This window comes from Scyliorhinus canicula, chromosome 17, assembly GCF_902713615.1.
Source record: "Scyliorhinus canicula chromosome 17, sScyCan1.1, whole genome shotgun sequence".
Taxonomy (NCBI): domain Eukaryota; kingdom Metazoa; phylum Chordata; class Chondrichthyes; order Carcharhiniformes; family Scyliorhinidae; genus Scyliorhinus; species Scyliorhinus canicula.
This window is the reverse complement of record NC_052162.1, coordinates 131048872-131069670: the sequence shown is the minus strand read 5'-3', so window position 1 is coordinate 131069670 and position 20799 is coordinate 131048872. Positions and strand designations below refer to the sequence as shown.

General features: G+C 46.3%; 1 protein-coding gene and 1 long non-coding RNA gene across 2 annotated transcripts; both read left to right on the top strand.

The window, feature by feature from the left end:
* Window positions 1–1033: 1033 nt before the first annotated feature.
* On the top strand, window positions 1034–10350 carry LOC119951635 (zinc finger protein 665-like). The gene is made up of 3 exons (XM_038774815.1): window positions 1034–1095; window positions 8443–10000; window positions 10327–10350. Exons 2-3 carry the CDS (start codon window positions 8555–8557, stop codon window positions 10348–10350), a joined length of 1470 nt encoding a protein of 489 aa, XP_038630743.1. The 5' UTR covers window positions 1034–1095; window positions 8443–8554.
* Window positions 10351–11588: 1238 nt separating this feature from the next.
* Window positions 11589–15586, top strand: LOC119951939. The gene is made up of 2 exons (XR_005457719.1): window positions 11589–11757; window positions 14018–15586. It is a non-coding gene; the product is annotated as an uncharacterized LOC119951939 (long non-coding RNA).
* The last annotated feature ends 5213 nt before the right edge of the window (window positions 15587–20799 follow it).

The following is a 20799-nucleotide window of genomic DNA, read 5'->3' as shown; positions in this document are numbered from 1 at the left end:
TTAGCTCTCTATGTCCTTTGACTTCCTGAGAGACCAAAAACCTCACCATTTCAGCCTTAAATGTATTCAATGATGGATCATTCACAACCCTCTGGGCTAGAAAATTCTGGTTGAGAAACAGAGTGAGAGAGAAAGAGTGAGTAGTGGGAGAGAGAAGCAAAACAAATGAGGGTAAGGGAGAGAGAGTGAGAATGAAGTGGGGGGGGGGGGGGGGGGACAGGAACCAATGGACCAACAACTGAATCACAATTTGACCAAATCTCCTAAACCCTTAACCTCCACCACCTGGATGGACCAGGACAGCAGAACTTTGGGAACATCACCACCTGCAAGTTCCCTTCCAAGCCCCACACTGTCTGAACTTGTCTGACATCCATTGCTATATGAGAAGAACTTTCCCTCATTTAAATTGAGAAGACTGAATCCATTCCCTTCCTGTCCCCTCTACAAACTCCACTCCCTTGTCATCAATTCCATCCCCGTCAAACGTCTCAAGCAGACTGTTCACAACCATGATGAAATATTTCACCCCGTGATAAGCTCTTGACCACGGATCCACACTGTCACCAAGATTGCCGATTTCCACCTCAGGAACATAGCTCGACTCCGCCTTCGTCTCTGTTCATCTGCTGCAGAAACCATCATCCATTCTTCTGTTACCGCTCAACCAAATTATTCCAACGCACTTAAACAACCCCCTCCATCCCATCCAAAACGCTGCTACCCATGTGCTTACTCACACCAAGTCTCATTTACCCAGTCCCCGATCTACAAATGCTTCCTTTTAAAAAGGCACCAAAAGTTTAAATTTCTCATTCTTCTTTTCCTCCATGGCAGTGATCATCCTGATCTCTGTAATCTCCTCCACACACACACCTTTGAGATCTCTGCACTCATTTAATTCCAGCCACGTCAGCATTTCTGATTTTAATCTCTCTTGAAATCTGACACCAGGTTGAAGTCCATTTGGAATCACTCCAAATAAACCTGTTGGACTTTAACCTGCTGATGTCAGACTTCTTACAAAGAAAGATGGCGGCCGCTTTGTCCCCTCTGTGAGGAAGCTCCAGCCCCCGCTCAGGTATTTGGCTACCGGTAGGTTATTGTTCTGGATTTTCGGTTTATACAACATGTTTCCAAAGTGTGTCTAACGACCCAATGATCCGTCTCTCCCTCCGACCCGCCATTCCCACCTTTGCAGATTGTACATCCGACAAAGCACCGTTTCTACGTCGCCATTAGTCACACTGAGCATGCTCCGCCCCGCCCGGTCCCGCCCCCTCATTCTCGTTGATTGGTTGGAGGACCAGCCGCCCTCTGACCGGACCTCCGGACCCGCTCCCTCTTCCCCTCTTGACAGGGAACCGCCGTCAACCATTCCCCGGGCATTGTGAGGTGTCAGGGGGCGGGGTTTACGAATCCTGGGTGCGGCCCCAGAGCCGAATGTGAAACAATGAACATTCGCCACTCTCACTATCCGTCACTTCCGGCTTCTCTCCACAAAAGACCTCTAAGACACTGCAGCTAACACTGAAAGCAAGTTGCAATGAGGAAATAAGAAATAAACTTATGGATAGGTTAGGTGACTGTGCCAAAATGTGGCAGATGGTATTTAACGTGCATAAATGTGTGGTTATCCATTTTGGTCAGAGGAATCAAAAGGCAATCTATTATCTAAATCAGTATTTTTCAAACTTTTTTTCCAGAGACCCATTTTTACCAACTGGCCGACCTTCACGGCCCACGCTGGCTCACCTGCGTGACCCACCATTTTCTTACCTTGTTTGTTGCTGACAAAAATGGAGGAAATGGTTTTGGGTCCCTTTGCACCCCCCCCCCCCCCCCCCCCCCACTTGTAAAAAAAAGGCTGCAACCATATTTTTAAAAATAAAACCGCACTGTGCATGCGTTTTTGCGTTTTGCGCATATGCCATGAAGATCGGGCACGCATGCGCAGTGCAGCCAAAATTTTTATTATCTTCCTGCCATTTTGAAGGCTGCTCGCAGCCGCCATATTTAAAAGCCGTCTGTTGCACATGGATTTGCGCGATTGGAAGCGCCACGACGGAAGGCTCCGTGACCCTCCCGACACCCGCCCGCGACCCACGCTCAGGTGTTTGACAATGCCTGATGTAAATGGAGAGAAACTACAAAATGCTTTTGTAGAAAGGGATCTGGGTTCCCTTGTGCACAGATTGCAAATAGTTTGCAGGTGCAGCAGGTAATAAGGATGGCAAATGGATTTTTGGCTTTCTTTGCTAATGGAATAGAGTATAAAGTAGGTCAGTGCTGTTGTAACTGTATAGGGTGTTGGGGAGACCACATCTGGAGTGCTGCAGTTTTGGTCCTTCACTTGGACAATGATATAAATGCATTAGAGGCGGTTCAGAGAGGTTCACTAGATTAGAACAGTACAGCACAGAACAGGCCCTTCGGCCCTCGATGTTGTGCCGAGCAATGATCACCCTACTTAACCACGTAACCCGTATACCCGTAACCCAACAATCCCCCCCATTAACCTTACACTACGGGCAATTTAGCATAGCCAATCCACCTAACCCGCACATCTTTGGACTGTGGGAGGAAACCGGAGCACCCGGAGGAAACCCACACACACACAGGGAGGACGTGCAGACTCCACACAGACAGTGACCCAGCCTGGAATCGAACCTGGGACCCTGGAGCTGTGAAGCATTGATGCTAACCACCATGCTACCGTGAGGCCCCATATTGATTGTCTTGTGAAGAGAGATTGGAGCAGTTTAGGCCTATACTTGCTAGAGTTTAGAAGAATGAGAGAAACCGAGTTAATGTTTCAGGTTAGCATGATCTTTCATCAGATCAAGAATAGCGTGTTCCCATTGTGGGTGGAGCCAGAAGACATTGGTCGAATTTTGAACAAACACTTTACACCTGTCTTCCGCCAAGAGAATGAGGAGGGAGATATGGAACTCAGGCAGAGAGACTGAAGTTCCTGAGCAAATTGACATAGAGAGTGGAATGGCATTGGAGGTGCTGGCAGGCTTAAAAGTGGACCAGATAAGTTGTGCCCTAGACTGCTGTGGGAGGCGAGGGAGGATATTGCAGGGCCTCTGACCCAAATTTTCTATTCCTATCTGGCTACGGGGGCATTGCCAGAGGATTAGAGATCAGCTAATGTAGTCCTACTATTTAAGAAAGGTTGTAGAGAAAAGCCAGGGAACTGCAGACCAGTGAGTCTTAACGTCAGTGGTAGGGAAACTATTGGAGAAAATTCTGAAGGATAGAATCTATCTCCACTTGGAGAGGCAAGATTTGATCAGGGATAGTCGGTATGGCTTTGTCAGAGGGAGGTCATGCGTAACAAATTTGATTCACTTTTTGAGCATATGACGAGCTGTGGAGATGAAGATAGTGCAGTTGATTTAGTTTACATGGACTTCAGCAAGCCTTTGACAAGATCCCAATGGGAGACTTGCAAGAGCATAAGACATAGGAGCAGAATTAGGCCATTCAACTCAATGAATCTGCTCCGCCATTCAACCATGGCTGAAATGTTTCTTATTCTGATTCTCCTGCCTTCTCCCCAAACACCGGATTCCCTTATTAATCAAGAACCTATCTATCTCTGTCCTGAAGACACTCAGTGATTTGACCTCCACAGCCTTCTGTGGCAAAGAGTTCCACAGATTAACCAGTCTCTGGCTGAAGAAATTCTTCCTCAATTCAGTTTTAAAGGATCGTCACTTCAGTCTGAGGCTGTGCCCTTGGGTTCTAGTTTTTCCCACTAGTAGAAACATCCTCTCCACGTCCCCTCTATTCAGGCCTCTCGGTATCCTGTAGGTTGCAATAAGATTCCCCCCTCATCCTGTGAAACTCCAACGAGTACAGACCCAGAAAAAGGCAAATACACATGGGATACAGGGTAACTTCTTACGGTGAATTGAAAATTGGCTTAGCTGTAGGAGACAGAGGGTGATGACAAGACGGCTGCTTCAGTGACTGGAAGCCAGTGACCAGTGGCATACCACAGGGATCTGTGCTGGGTCCCCTATTATTCATCATTTATATAAACAACATAGATGACTATCTCCAAAGAGACTTAGGGTTCACAGATAGAACCTACAGCAAGGATACAGGCCCTTCAGCCCAAACTGGTCCATGGTAACCAAAAAGCCTATCTAAGCCAACCCCATTTGGCCCATCTCCCTCAAACTTTCCTCTCCATGTATCTGTCCAAATGCCTTTTCAATGTTGTCAATGTCTCTGCCTCAACCACTTCCTCAGGCAGCTCATTCCACATACGCACCACCCTCTGTGTAAAAACGTTGCTCCTTGAGTTCCAATTAATTCTTTCCCCATTTAACTTAAACCTATGCCCTCTAGTCCTCGATTCCCCAACCCTGGGAAAAAGACTGAGTGCATTCACCTTATCCATGCCTCTCATGATATTATACACCTCTATAAGATCACCCCCAGTCTCCTACACTCCAAAGAAAAAGGTCCTAGCCTGTCCAATCTCTCCCTATAACTCAGTCCATTGAGTCCTGGCAACATCCTTGTAAATCTCTTCTGCACTCTCTCCAGTTTAATAACATCTTTCCGATAGCAAGGTGACCAAAACTGAACACAATACTCCAGGTGAGGCCTCACCAACGTCATGTACAACTGCAACATAACTTCCCAACTTCTATGCCCTGACTGATGAATGCCAGCATGCCAAGCCTTCTTCGCTGCCCTATCTACTTGTGACTCCACCTTTAGAGAACCGTGTACCTGAACTCCAAGGCCCCTCTGTTCCACGATACTCCCTGAGGCCCTACCATTCACTGTGAAAGTCCTACTTTGATTTGACTTTCCGAAATGCAACTCCTCACACTTATCTGTATTGAACTCCATTTGCCATTTCTCGGCCCACTTCCCCAGCTGATCAAGATCCTGCTGCAATTTTTGATAACCTTCCTCACTGTCTACAATACCACCAATTTTAATGTCATCTGCAAACTTCCGATCATGCCTTGTACATTCTCATACAAATTGTTTATATGGATACAAACAGCAATCTCCCAGTTACTAATCTCCCAGTTACTAATCTCCCAGTTACTAATCTCCTAGTTACTAATCTCCTTGATACTCCCCGCCTTAGTTAATTACTCCAGTTTTTCAAATTTAGAACAGATTCCCAACCAGCCAATCAGCTTTACTCTGATGTCACTTTTCAGTTGTTTTTACCCAGTCCCCGAACTCAACAGGTAAGTTATTTATATTTACTGTTCCGAAGCTCCTCCTCCCTGGTTTCGCACCAACTCCGCTCCCTGCCGATGAGTAAAAATGCTTTTTTTGAACATTTCTCTTCAGCGGATATAAAAATATTGAAAATGGAATAAAGGTTGTTTGGCTGACAGTCAATCACTGTCCTGTAAGGTAATGAGTCCTTTTGCTTCCCAATTGGCCGAGGAAGGCAGTGTGTCACAAGGACGGATGTGTTGGCCGATTAATGGCTGAAGGTTGGGGGCAGGTCATGTGGTCAAACCTCCAGGAATACATTTAATCAAAGTTGGCGAGGAGAGAATGTTGTGAATTTCTATCCTAAACTGACAGTGAGGTTTCTGTAAATTTACAGGATACTGGAAGTGGAGGTTTAACAGACCTACCCTCACTCAATTCATTAGAAAAGGAATTTCAGCAGCATCTGGGTGTGGAAGGTAAAAGGTTTGTCTGTTCTGTCTGTGAGGGAAGATTTCAGGTCTCGGTGTGACTGGAAAAGCCCCGAGATTCACAAACCCTGGTTAGACTAAACCTGGAGAACTGTGTTCAGTTTTATCATAGAATTTACAATGCAGAAGGAGGCCACTCGAGTCTGCACTGGCTCTTGGAAAGAGCACCCTACCCAAGGTCAACACCTCCACCCTATCCCCATAACCCAGTAACCCCACCCAACACTAAGGGCAATTTTGGACACTAAGGGCAATTTATCATGGCCAATCCACCTAACCTGCACATCTTTGGACTGTGGGAGGAAACCGGAGCACCCGGAGGAAACCCACGCACACACGGGGAGGATGTGCAGACTCTGCACAGACAGTGACCCAAGCCGGGGATCGAACCTGGGACCTGTAGCTGTGAAGCAATTGTGCTATCCACGATGCTACCGTGCTACAGTTCTGGGCAACAAACCTGAGGAAGGATAGAATGGCCTCGGAGAGGGTGTAGCACAGATTTACCTGAGTGATATCTGAACCCTCCGGGGTTAAGTTACAAAACTAGATTACACAAAAGAGTCAGAGACATGATGGCACAGAGAATGGCATTCGGCCCATTGAATCCATGCTAGCTCTCTGGAGCAATCCAGTCAGTGCCATTCTCCTGCTCTATCCCTGTATCCTCGCAGATTTATTTCCCTCAGATGTCTTTCCAATTTCCTTTTGAAATCAAATGATTCATTGTGTCTATTTTCAAACTCCCTCATAGGCAGCAATTTTCAGGTCATTGCCGCTCGCTGTGTAAAAACATATCTCATATCTCCTCATATCTCCTGTACCTTTTACATACAAACTAGGAACAGGCCACTCGGCCCCTCGAGCCTGCTCAGCATTCAATAAGGTTGCAGCTGATCTCATTCTAACCTCAACTCCACATTCTTGCCTACCCCTGATAACCTTTCACCCCCTTGCTCATCAGGAATCTATCCAGCTCTGCCTTAAAAATATTCAAGGACTCTGTTTCCGCTGCCTTTTAAGGATTCGATTTCTAAAGTCTTACAACCCGCAGAGAATAAAAAAATCCTCATCTCCATCTGGAATGGTGACCCCTTATTTTGTAACAGTGATCCCCTTGTTCTAGATTCTCCCACAAGAGGAAACATCCTCTCCACATCCACCCTGTCAAGACCCCTCAGGATCTTATATCGTTCAATCCAGGTTTTACCCTAAACTTTAAATCTGTGTCCCGACTGCTTGTACGATCAGTGAATGGAAACAGAGTTTCTTTGTCCACCCGATGGAAATCTGGCATAATCTTGTGTCCCTGAATCAAATCTCCCCTCAGCTTCCTTTGCTGGAACCATTCTGGTAAATCTCCTCCACACCTTCTCCAAGAACCTTCACATTCTTCCTGAAGCGTGGTGACCAGAGCTTTATAAAGATTCATAGAATTCCTACATTACAGAATCATAGAATTTACAGTGCTGAAGGAGGCCATTCAGCCCATCGGGTCAGCACTGGCTCTTGGAAAGAGCACCCTACTTAAGCTTAAGCCCCACGCCTCTACTCTGTACCTGTAACCCAATAACCCCAACTAACCTTTGAACAATAAGGGGCAATTTAGCATGTCCAATCCACCTAAGCTACATATCTTTGGATTCACCTGAGGAAGGAGCTCCGAAAGCCAGTGATTCAAAACAAACCTGTTGGACTTTAACCTGGTGTTAGAACATAGAACAGTACAGCACAGAACAGGCCCTTCGGCCCTCGATGTTGTGCCGAGCAATGATCACCCTACTCAAACCCACGTATCCACCCTATACCCGTAACCCAACAACCCCCCCCCCCCCCCCCTTAACCTTACTTTTTAGGACACTACGGGCAATTTAGCATGGCCAATCCACCTAACCCGCACATCTTTGGACTGTGGGAGGAAACCGGTGCACCCGGAGGAAACCCACGCACACACGGGGAGGACGTGCAGACTCCGCACAGACAGTGACCCAGCCAGGAATTGAACCTGGGACCCTGGAGCTGTGAAGCATTTATGCTAACCACCATGCTACCGTGCTGTCAGACTTCTTACTGTGCTCACCCCAGTCCAACGCTGGCATCTCCATGTCATATCTTTGGTCTGTCGGAGGAAGCTGGAGCACCCGGAGGAAAGCTACGCAGACACGGGGAGAAAATACAAACTCTACACATGCAGTCACCCGAGACTGGATTTAAACTCAGGACCCTGAAGCTATGAGGAAGCAGTGCTAACCACTGTGCCACCATGCCACCCCATAACCCCATCTAACCTGCACATCCCTGGATACTACGGGGCAATTTATCAAGGCCAATCCACCGGGTGGAAACCCACACAGACACAGGGAGAGAGTGCAAATTCCACACAGTCACCAGGTCCGGAATTGAACCCGGGTCCCTGCTGCTGTGAGGCAGCAGTGCTAATCCCTCTGCCACCAGAAGCATAGTTTCCTTGTTTCGGTATCAATATTTCCATTTATGAAGCTCAAGATCGAATTTGCTTTGCCAACTACTCTCTTAATATGTCTTGTAGATACAAAATCCCTCTTCACCTCTTTCTCTCTCCTCCCAAAGAGGCCAGTTGGATTTTTATGACAATCCAGCAGTTTTCATGGTCACTTTTTCCCAGAGCCGGCCCCACAAATGACCAGATTCATTCAGCTCAATTTCACAACCTGCCTTTGTGTTTTTGTGGGTTCTCTCTCATTCCCTATTTTCTGTTTTAAATCAGTTTCACAGGGTGTTACAAGGGAAGGCTTCAAGGTCTGGAAACTCAAACCAAGCATCACATCAGGATCTGAGCCCTCAATTTATCAGGTCCTGAATATCAACGGGTTTTGAACATGGAAGAAAAAAGCTTCGTTCACAGTGAGGAGAAACCGTACACGTGTTGTGTGTGCGGAAAAGGAATCAATCAATCATCAGGCCTCACAAGCCACAAATGCAGTCACACTGAGGAGAAACCGTGGAAATGTGCGGACTGTGGGAAAGGATTCACTTCCCCATCCAAGCTGGAAACTCATCGACGCAGTCACACTCCGGAGAGACTATTCATCTGCTCAGAGTGTGGGAAGGGATTCACTCTGTCATCCACTCTGTCTACATACCAGGGAGTTCACACTGGGGAGAGACCATTTACCTGCTCAGAGTGTGGTAAGGGATTTACTATTTCAGCCCACGTGCTGAGTCACCAGCGAGTTCACACGGATGAGAGACCGTTTCAATGTCCAGACTGCGGGAAGTGCTATAAACGTTCTGGGGATCTGATCAGCCATCAACGTGTTCACAGTGACGAGAGACCGTTCAGATGCTCTTACTGCGGGACTGGGTTCAGGCGATCATCTGACCTTACTGTACATCAGCGAATTCACACTGGGGAGAGGCCATTCACCTGCGACAAATGTGGGAAGGGATTCACTCAGTCATCTGACCTGCAGAAGCACCAGCGTACTCACACTGGGGAGAGGCCGTTCACCTGCGACAAATGTGGGAAGGGATTCACTCAGTCATCTGCCCTGAAGAACCACCATCAAATTCACACTGGGGAGAGGCCATTCGCCTGTGACAAGTGTGGGAAGGGATTCGCTCAGTCATTCAACCTGCTGAGACACCAGGGAGTTCACAATGGAGAGAGACCGTTCATCTGCTCCGAGTGTGGGAAGGGATTCACTACTTCAACACACCTGCTGAGACACCAACGAATTCACAGTGGGGAGAGGCCATTCACCTGTACCGAGTGTGGGAAGGGATTCAATGAGTCATCCGAACTGCTGAGTCACCAGCGAGTTCACACTGATGAGAGACCGTTTCAGTGCCCAGACTGCGGGAAGTGCTTTAAACGTTCTGGAGAACTGATGCGCCATCAATGTGTTCACACTGACGAGAGACCATTCAGGTGCTCTCACTGCGGGATCGGGTTCAGACAATCATCATACCTCACTGTACATCAGCGAATTCACACTGGGGAGAGGCCATTCACCTGCACCAAGTGTGGGAAGGGATTCACTCAGTCATCTGACCTGCAGAAGCACCAGCGAGTTCACACTGGGGAGAGGCCATTCACCTGCTCCAAGTGTGGGAAGGGATTTACTCAGTCATCCAACCTGCGGAAGCACCAGCGAATTCACACTGGGGACAGACCATTCACCTGCTCTGAGTGTGGGAAGGGATTCACTGAGTCATCCACCCTGCAAAAGCACCAGCAAGTTCACACCGGAGAGAGATCGTTCACTTGCTCTGAGTGTGGGAAGGGATTCACCACTTCATCCAACCTGCTGAGACACCAGCGAGTTCACAAGTAACCACAGTGATTGGATTTTGCTGTTCCTCACATTCAGGACTGAACCATGTTCATTTGGGTCTCTTTCTGCTGATAACAAACTCCAGCCCATTTACAGGGGCTAATATTCTGGCTAAAAGTCAAATAAATTAGATTTGTGTTGCAACTTTTTAATATCACTGACACAAGTTATTTCCTTTTGAAGTTCTCTCGCTCTCCCCTGTCTCTTCCATCCTCACCTCCAACAAGAAGTGTGAGGAGCTTGTGGAGCTTCTTTGTGACTGAGATTGAGTCAATCCGATCAGCTGCCTCTGCTGCTTCCCTCTCTTCCACCAGCCCACCGGACCAAACTATCTCTAAATTTCATCCTTCCCCGAGCTAGGAACCCACATCTTTCTCTAGTTTCTTTCCCATCTCCCCTCCTGCTCTCTCAGAGCTCATCTTGTCCATGAGACCCAGCTCCTGCTCCATCGACCCTATTCCCACTGAGCTACTGATCAGCCAACTACCCTGTGACCATGGATATTGTCAATATTTCTCTCTCTTCAGGTACCGTCCCTCTGTCCTTCAAATCTGCCATCATCACCCCCTCCTCAATAAAACAAAACCTTGACTCTGCCATCCTTACAAATTACTGCCCCATCTTCAACCTCCCTCTCCTCTCCAAACTCTTTGAACATGTTGTCACCTCCCAAATCCTTGACCATCTTTCCCAGAACTCCCATGTTTGAATCCCTTCAATCAGGTCTCTGCCCTGACGCAGTGAAATACAAGAGACAAACAGAATCTCACCCGGAGAGAAAGACAGACAATCCGGGAGCTTGGATCCAACACGGATATGTCCATAAGACCAGAAGACAAGGGTAGCAGCACAGTCATTATCGAGAGACAACAATACCTGCTGGAGACAGACAGACAACTAAACAACATGAATCACAACACCAAGCTATCTAGACCCATAGACCCGAGACAGGAAGGAGAATTGGAGACGGACTGGAAAAACTCAAAGACTCCAGACACATTAACCAAAAACAGATGGAATATCTGAGGGGACAACAGGTCGAACCAAGGAAGTTCCTGCTCCTTAAAATATCCAAACACATAATAATAATCTTTAGTATTGTCACAAATAGGCTTACATTAACACTGCAATAAAGTTACTGTGAAAATTCCCGAGTTGCCACACTCGTGGGCCTGTTTGGGTACACAGAGGGAGAATTCAGAATGTCCAATTCACCTAACAAGCATGTTTTTCGGGACTTGTAGAGGAAACCGTAGCACCCGGAGGAAACCCACGCAGACACTGGTTGAATGTGCAGACTCCACATGCAGTGTCTCAAGTGGGAATTGAACTCGGGACCCTGGCGCTGTGAAGCAATAGTGCTAACCACTGTGCTACTCTCAGGGAAATACCATCAGACAGACCCATCGGATCAGACTGTGAGAGAAAATCCTGCAGATCATAGAATTTACAGTGCAGAAGGAGGCCATTCGGCCCATCGAGCTGCACCGGCCCTCGGAAAGAGTACCCTACTTCAGCCCATGCCTGCACTCTATCCCCGTACCCCAGTAACTCCACCTAACCTTTGGACAGTAAGGGGCAATTTAGCATGGTCAATCCACCTTACCTGCACATCTTTGGACGGTGGGGGAAAAGTGGAGCACCGGGAGGGATCCCACACAGACACGGCGAGAACGTGCAAACTCCACACAGTCACTCAAGGCCGGAAAAGCTGAAACATCAAGACACTGCCACTGGTAGTTGAGGTACAGTGGTTCAATAAATATAATTAGTGGATTAAAAAGGTGTGTCAGAGGCGGCATGTGAAGCAGTGGTTAGCAGTGGGACTACGGCGCTGAGGAACCGGGTTCGAATCTTGGCCCTGGGTTACTGTCCGTCTGGAGTTTGCCATTCTCCCCATGTCTGCGTGGGTTTCACCCCCACAACCCAAAGATGTGCAGGTTAGTTGGACTGGCCATGCTACATTGGCTCTTAATTGGAAAAAAAAATAAAGGTGTATCATATGGAGTAAAAACAGAAAATGCGAGATTATCTCAACAGGTCTGGCAGCATCATAGAATCCCTACAATGCAGAAGGAGGCCATTCTATCTTCTATGTTCTTTGTTCTTTTGAGCCCATTGAGTTTGCACCAACCCTGCAAAAGAGCACCCCACCCAGACGCACTTCCCCCGCCCTCTCCCCGTAACCCCACTTGGACACTCAGGTGCAATTTTGTATTGCTAAGACACCAAAGCTGCACAACTTTAGACGGTGGGAGGAAACTGGAGCACCCGGAGGGAACCCACACAGTCATGGGGAGAATGTGCAAACTCCACACAGTCACCCAAGGCTGGAATTGAACCCAGTTCACTGGCGCTGTGATGCAGCAGTGCTAACCACTGTGCCACCTTGCCACATCTGTGGTGAGAGAAACAGAGTTCACGTTTGTTGTTCCTTGTTGTAACAGTTTTGTAGAAGTGTCAATGGACTCTAAAAAAGTCCATTGAAGTGAAAAGAAGTGGAAAGAAAATGTTTCACTCAGAGGTTTGACACATAAGAAGTTTCAGTCTGCGTGAAGCTCAATATTGATTCACACAAAGCCCGCCGTTTGATTGGCTGGAGGACCAGAGTCAGTCTGGTCCCCCAAATCGTCCCATTGGTCAACTCCTCACAGGCAGCCAATGAGGTTTTGAAACCCACGCCCACGTGGCCAATGGGAAGAACTCAAAATGATGTAGAGCCTCAGCCAATGAGGGAGATCCGGGATCAGCCCCACCCCTCATTTTCTCTGATTGGTTGGAGGTTCAGCCGCTCCGCTCGGTCCTCCAGTCCCATCCCCTCTTCCTATTGGTCCTCACCTGCCGTCAATCACTGCCCGGGCATTGTGATGTGGAGCATGCGTAGTGCGGCTCATGTCCAGGGACAGACGCTTGTTTGTCTCATCTTCAGGTGGGAAGGAGGCGGATAAGCGGAGGCAGCGTTAGGGGCAGTGGGTGAGAGGGGAGGCCTCAAAGCTAAAACAATAAATTACCGGTTCCGAGTTTGCACCGAGCGGGAAGGTTTTCCTGCAGAGCCTTTCCCCAGTTAACCACCACCATCCTCATAGGGGGCAGTGTGCAGCAGGGCGAATGCGCGGTGAGCCCTGTCCACTCAGCAGGACTGACAGTGATGGATTCTGGAAACTCCTTTTACAGGGGGTTACAAGGGGAGGATTTACACACAGCAAAGTTAAATCAAACAAGACATTAAGAGCTGGGAGAGCCACTTGATTAATCAGAACCTGGATATTATTGCTAAGCTTTGAGTTCCAGGTCAGTACCACTCTCCATGGGGGTTCACTACACCAGCAATCCACAGACACAGGCTAGTGTTCTGGGGACAAGGGTTCAAATCCCATCATGGCAATTGGTGGAGTGCAAATTCAATTAAGAATCTGGAATTCAATGTTCATCTCAGTATTGGTGACCACAAATTCATTGTGGTGAGTTTGTGGGAAGGGTTGTGCTACTGGGATTTACAGCTTTGGGAAACAAGAGGGCAATAATTATGCCCTGGGAACTAGATAATAATCTTTATTAGTGTCACAAGCAGGCTTACATTAACACTGCAATGAAATTACTGTGAAAAGCCCCTAGTCGACACATTCTGATGCCTGTTCGGGTACACAGAGGGAGAATTCAGAATGTCCAAATCACCTAACATCATGTCTTTTGGGACTTGTGGGAGGAAACTGGAGCATCCGGAGGAAACTCACGCAGACACAGCGAGAACGTGCAGACTGCACGTAGTGACCGAAGCGGCAAATGAACTCAGGACCCTGGTTCTGTGAAACAACAGTGCTACCCACTGTCTACCATCAGTATTAGTGACCGTGAAATCATTGTGGTGAGTTTGTGGGAAGGGGAGAGTGTGTGGGACTGAGATTTGCAGCTTTGGGAAACGAGAGCAATAATTATGCCACAGGAACTAGAATGATCTGTTCTAAGTTTCTGTCCCGGACTAACCTGTGCAAATTGGTTTTACAGGGTCACAAGAAGTGGATTGATAGAAAGGAAATGCAAATCAAACATCACATCAAGATCTGACAGTCACTCAATTCATCAGGACCTGAATATCATTGGCTTTTGAATGTGGATGGAGAAATGTTTGTCTGTGGGAAAGATTTCCAGCATCCGCGTGTCAGGAACAGCACCGGGACAGACACACCTGAGTGAGATTGTTCCAGTGCAGGGACTGTGGCAAAGAATTTAATTACACATTGTGTTGAAATTCACTGTTAATGGAAGACTTGTATTTATTAAGCGCCTTTCACAACTTCAGGATGTCGAAATGTACTTTATAGACAATGAAGTTATTTTGAAGTGTAGTCACTGTTGTAATGTAGGAAATGCAGTCGTCAGATTAATAGAAATATGATTGTGACCAGAGAATCTGTTCAGTGATGTTTGTTGAAGGATGAATATTAAGCAGTATACCAGGGAAAAATTCCCTGCTCTTTGGAATAACATCATGGGAACCTTTACACCCAACTGAGGGTAGATGGGGCTCAGAGTTGAAGGTCTGATCTGGAAGACGGGACCTCTGACAGTGCAGTGCTCCCTCAGGACTGCATCAGAATGTCAACCTGGATTTGAAACATTTCTCAGGTTTCTGGAGGTGGATTTGAACCCACAACCTCCTGACTTAAGAGATAAGAATGTAACCACTGAGCCACAACTAACCTCGTTGCTCTGGTTTATTTCAATTCTCAGACCATCCGTCATTCTCATGGACAAATGGAAGATTTTAGTCCAGGAGTCACAAATTACCCAAAAAGGGGGTCAGAGTCTTTGGTGATTTAAAAACATTTCATTAAGAAGCATCATTTAGATATGATACATAAGTTAAATAGGCAGCAAATACTTAAACCTGTAACAGGCATGAGGATGGATGTTTTATTTTAGGACAACATGTTATTCTACAAATAAGGGTGTATGGCTGTGTGTAAATTATTAAAATAAGCTGGGGAAAGGTTAATGGAGACAATTTGTCTTGGAGAGTTGAGAAATCAGAGATAGAGGTGCTAAATATATCCATTTGTCTGAAGCTATGGTGAAGTGGATTTATATGAAAATAAGAAAAATTTAGAACTTTGCAGTAGGCGATAGATAGGGATTGACTTTTAAGTTCCATTTCAAAGTGGAGTAAAGGGCTTATACAGCTTGCAAGGGTTTTGAAAAGGACAATAGAATTGAACCGCTCTGTGCTGTGAGAAGGTGCGACGTTTGAAAGCCATCCAAGCAAAAAGGAAAAGTCTTTGGTTTCTGAAGCAGTCTTGTTTCTGCGTATTCTTAGATTTCCACAGCAGCATTGAATGAGTGAGAAGTAGTCTGGTATACATACCTGTACTAAAATGACAGCAGTTTTGCCTTGGATATTATTACTGGAATTTTTTGGAGATAAAAACAGGAGGAAGTGTTGCTAAGAAGGTGTTTACTTCTGGGTGTTTTTTGTGAGGGATTTTTGTTTGACTATTTTTACTGTGTAACTGTAATCTTATATTCTTAAATTTTCTTTTATCCTTGTTAATAAATCTAACTTTTAAACTCCCAAAAGTGTCACTGGAATTCTATGCCGCTGGGCTCAGTAGGTTTCTCCTTATTTCCAGAATACAATAAAAAGGGTTATGACCAGTCAGTCAGGTTTCCCTCTGGGATTTGGCTTGCTCAGGGAATAACATCTGCTGCAGTCATAGCACAGGAGAAAATGGTTTACTGGTCCCAGATTGGACAAATGGATGGGTAAAAGCAAGAGGATGCTGATCTCAGTGGCTGGTGGTGACATTCTCCTCAGAATGATAATAATCTTTATTGTCACAAGTAGGCTTACATTAACACTGCAATGAAGTTACTGTGAAAAGCCCCCAGTCGCCACATTCTGGCGCCTGTTCGGGTACACAGAGGGAGAATTCAGAATGTCCAAATTACCTAATAGTTTACTGGTCCCGGGTCAGGGGGGTGCTGATCTCCGTAGCTGGAGATAACAGTCTCCTCGGAATGAATTAATGGTCCAAGATTGGAGCCTTGTGGATGAAGCTGATCTCCACAGCTGGACTTGGCAGTTGTTTTTCCTCAATTGTGTTCAGCTGAAGCCAACATGACTCTCTTTGAGAAGCTCTTTCCATCTGAAGTGATTTTCCATCTCAAAAGCCTATTTATGTACCTTATTTCTGGGGGAGGGGGGTTTCAATCACTTATTCCGTTGCCCATTTGCAAGGGGCAGATAATCAAGGTATTCCCTCCTATTTCTTTCAGAAGTCCATGAAGTCAAGTTTGTTTCTCATGGCTTGCTCAGAAACACTGGTTGACCTTTCCTCTACACGTGGGTTAGGAGTTCCCTCCAACCCATCAAATTTGTCTTGTTTCAGGTTCTGTGCCAGAGACATGTTCTTGGCAGAAATAACAGGCCTACACTGTCCTGTGTTCATCAATCCAGGAATATTTATTCAACAAGGTGAGAGGAAGAGATTAATGGTTATCCCTATGATATTAAAACAACTTTCTTAACATTTTAAAGATTTTGGGAGAATCATTTCTTACGGATCTCCCAATCTTGAAAAGGGAATATCCTTTGATTTTTCACAACCGATTTTTGGCTAATCAAGCTATTTCTGAGCTATGAGCTTGTTTTCCTAATTTCTTGATCACATATCACAGAATACATACTAAAGCTACTGGAATGATCAGCAACACATAAATCAGAAGAATCAGCAACAAGACCTGCCACCAAGAATAAATACAAAAACGAGGTGGCACTTTCCTTTCTCGGTTGCCTTGAGCCAAGTTGTTCTGCCGAAGCCAGCATGGATCGACTTGAGAAGCTGTTCCTTGTCTGATGTGATTTTCCCTCTTGTAATCCCATTTATGTACCTTATTTCGGCGGGGGATGTCATCACTTATTGAACTGTCTATTAACAAGGCTCAGATGTTCAAGGAATTCCCTTATTTTTCTATCAAAAATCTTTAAAGACATTTTGTGGCTCATCACTTGCTCAGACATCCTGTATTTTGTTAGACTGCCCAATTGATTTTTTTTCCAATCAAGGGGCAATTTAGCATGGCCAATGCACCTATCCTGCACATCTTTGGGTTGTGGGGGGGGGGGGGGGGGGGGGGGTGAAACACACACAAACACGGGGAGAATGTGCAAACTCCACAATGACAGTGACCCGGGGCCGGTATCGAACCTGGGACCTCGGTGCCGTTAGGCATTGGTGTGCAGCATCGTGGGCAGCATGGTAGCATTGTGGATAGCACAATTGCTTCACAGCTCCAGGGTTCCAGGTTCGATTCCCCGCTTGGGTCACTGTGTGTGCGGAGTCTGCACGTTCTCTCCCTGTGTCCGTGGGTTTACTCCGGGTGCTCCGGTTTCCTCCCACAGTCCAAAGAAGTGCAGGTTTGGTGGATTGGCCATGCTAAATTGCCCTTAGTGTCCAAAATCGCCCTTAGTGTTGGGTGGGGTTACTGGGTTATGGGGATAGGGTGGAGGTGTGGGCTTGGGTAGGGTGCTCTTTCCAAGAGCCGGTGCAGACTCGATGGGCCGAATGGCATCCTTCTGCACTGTAAATTCTATGAAAACCATGCTGCCCTTCAGACATCCTGTTTAACCTTTACTCAGAGAGTTGGGATACCTATGGGTCAGAAGATCTCATTTCTTGATTACATACCAGAACTGACAGACTAATGCTATTGACTTTGATTCATTCTCCCACCTGCAGACCATCTCACACAATTCTGTATTATTGGCATGTCGTAAATACATATGATTCGAAAACACATTCATGCACAAGCTTCAAAGATTCTCAAACCTTCTGTTCCCCTGCATCTACTTTGTAAATATTTTCTCAATCCAGATTCTACATCCCTCTTTTAGGCCCTTGGAGAGATACCAGCGTGCTTAATTTCATAGAATTTACAGTGCAGAAGTTCGGCCCATCGAGTCACATCTGCACACACTCAGTGGCATCCCAATATCATGCCCATGTGCCATAATCATACCAAAAGATCAGGAGGGTCTGTCTGAAGATATTTTACTTTTTTTATATATAGTACCCAATTCTTTTTTTTTTCCAATTAAGGGGCAATTTAGCGTGGGCAGTCCACCTACCCTGCACATCTTTGGGTTGTGGAGGGTGAGACCCACGCAGACAGGGGGAAAATGTGCAAACTCCGCACAGACAGTGACCCAGGGCTGGGATTGAAATCGGGTCCTTGGTGCTGTGTGCCACAGTGCCAACCACTGCGCCACCCTGCTGTCCATAGTGTCTGAAGATCTTTGCTTTTATCCCCCCACATGGTTTCAGCACCTCCGGCAGTGGCCAGGCGATCAAATTCAGTGTTTTTTTAATTCAATGGTAAGGATACAAACATCTCCAAGAATCATAGAATCCTTACAGCGCAGCAGGAGGCCATTCGGACCATTGAGTCTGCACCAACCCTCCCAAAAGAGCACCCTACCTAGGCCCACTCCCCTGCAAGCCCTGTAACCCCACCTAATCTTTGGGCATTAAGGACCAATTGACCCTGGCCAATCCACTTAACCTGCACATCTGAGGAAACCAGAGTACACGGAGAAAACTCACGCAGATACGGGGAGAATGTGCAAACTGCAGGCAGTCACCGAGGTCGGAATCGAACCCGGGTTCCTGGTGCTGCGAGGCAGCAGTGCTAACCACTGTGCACACTAGAGAAAGCTATTAGTTTATTTGTCTCATCTAACTTTCCTGACTTTCACTAGAATGGATATAGATATCAAATTGATGTATTCCATGAACTATACCCAGGGTGAGTTATCCCAATTCCCATTTGGTGGTATGATTTCCTCCATCTTTCAGTCTAAGTGGGTCATTCCATCAATCACCGTTCTAACTCATTCAGGAGCCCGGAGAGACCTTGCTGTCCAATTCAACATTCACACAATGGGGAGGTTTTACATCAGAGGCACAGGTATTTGTAATCAGTTTGGAGATGACTCTCATATCTCCCCCTCTCCAACAATTTGTCTTGTCAGTGGAAAGGGTTAACTGCTCTGCTGGTTTACAAAGGAGTTGGAGCAAAGATTCCCAATTGTGCTGACTTTATGTAACTTTTCTTTTCAAATCAAAGGTGAACCAAACACCATTTTAAACTTTGGTTCTCCAGTTCTTCTGCTATTCTTTTCATCTTTGTCCAATTTTGGGGGGGGGGGGGGGGGGGGGGTGTCATGGTGGCACAATGGTTAGCACTGCAGCCTCGCAAAGCCAGGATTCTGGGTTCAATTCCGGCCTTGAGTGACTGTCTGTGTGGAGTTTTCACTTTCTACCCATGTCTGTGGGTTTCCTCCAGGAGTTCTGGTTTCTTCCAACAGTCCAAAGATGTGGTTCGGTGGATTGGTCATGCTAAATTGCCCCATAGGGTCCAAAGGACGTGCAGGTTTGATGGGGCTATGGGAATATATAGCGGAGGAGTGGGCTGAGGGAGGGTGCTCTTTCAGAGGGTCACTGCAGACTCGATGGGCCGAATGGCCTCCTGCACTGCAGGAATTCAATGGCTAGTTTTTTTTCATTCTCCTTCAACCACCTTTCCAAATGACGAATGAATCTAAAGAAAAATAAACCAAGAATGTTGCCTTTCACAGGTAAACTTCGACCTTCTTCGAGGCTGAAGTTTATCTTCAGGGAATCCAACATTTTGGTGCCTTTTTGATTTGTTATGGGGATGAGAGTGTCGCTGGCTGGGCCAGCTTTTATTGCTTATCACTAATCCCCATTGAACTGAGTTGTTTGCTACGTTCGCATTTAAGATTCAAGAACATTATTGCGCATCACATGTACGCCAGATCAGATAAAGGTGGCAGATTCCTTCCCGGAAAGAGAAGAGAATTTACAACAATCAACAATGGTTACATCGTTATTGTTTGATGTTTAATTCCAGATTTTTAGCAAATTTTTATATAATTCAAATGTCACCATCTGGCCTGTTGGGATTCGAACCCGGGTCCACATAGCATTACTCTGGGTCTCTGGATTATTAGTCCAGTGAAAATACCACTACACCACTGCCTCCCCTAATTGTTCAGGTAAATTATGATTCACACTGAAAGGTGTATTTTCACTCCGCAATTAATAAATTTCACTTTTCTCAGTCCAGACGCTTTAGGTAAAATACCAATTGTTCTCTTCTTTTGTAGCTGGTGTGTGGAGAAGATCATGTTCACTGTAGATCTGTCAGCACAGAAACCGCACTGTGCTTCTGGATATGCAAGTCGATGGACATTTTTGAAACATGACCCTAGTGAAGATCATCCCAGTGATGCTAAGGAGTGAAATGTCCCTGTAGTCGCTGCAATCTCCTGTCACCGCTGTTTTTTACATGTTGTGATGATGTTTGCATCACACATGTAGAATGGCTCCTTCCTCCCGACAGAGATGTAGGTGGGAACAACAGATAGGACTTTCTGTGTGTGAGCAGTTCAGCTGGAATTCCATCCTTGCCGGGTGCCTTTCTGCTTGCTCAGCAATCAATGGCCTTTTCCAGCTCAAATGATGAGGGTTCCTTGTCCAACTCACTATGACAGGAAGCTGCAGGAGAGTCAATCAGAGACTGGGAGATGTACATCTCATGGAAGTACAGCTCACACTCGGGTTCAACCCAGCGAGACATGTTTACTACTGTCGGTGAGAACTTCACCATCTGCCGATTTCAGGGGAGATCTTTCATGACTGAAGCACAAAGAGCCATCTTGATTCCAGCATACACAGCACAGGAATTTAATAATAATAATCTTTATT

Excerpts from the sequence above, each read along its gene's own strand:
- LOC119951635 (XM_038774815.1), top strand. The coding sequence starts at position 8,555 with ATGGAAGAAAAAAGCTTCGTTCACAGTGAGGAGAAACCGTACACGTGT. Across the intron at positions 10,001-10,326 it reads ACCTGCTGAGACACCAGCGA|CCCACCGGACCAAACTATCT; the intron begins GTTCACAAGTAA and ends CTCTTCCACCAG.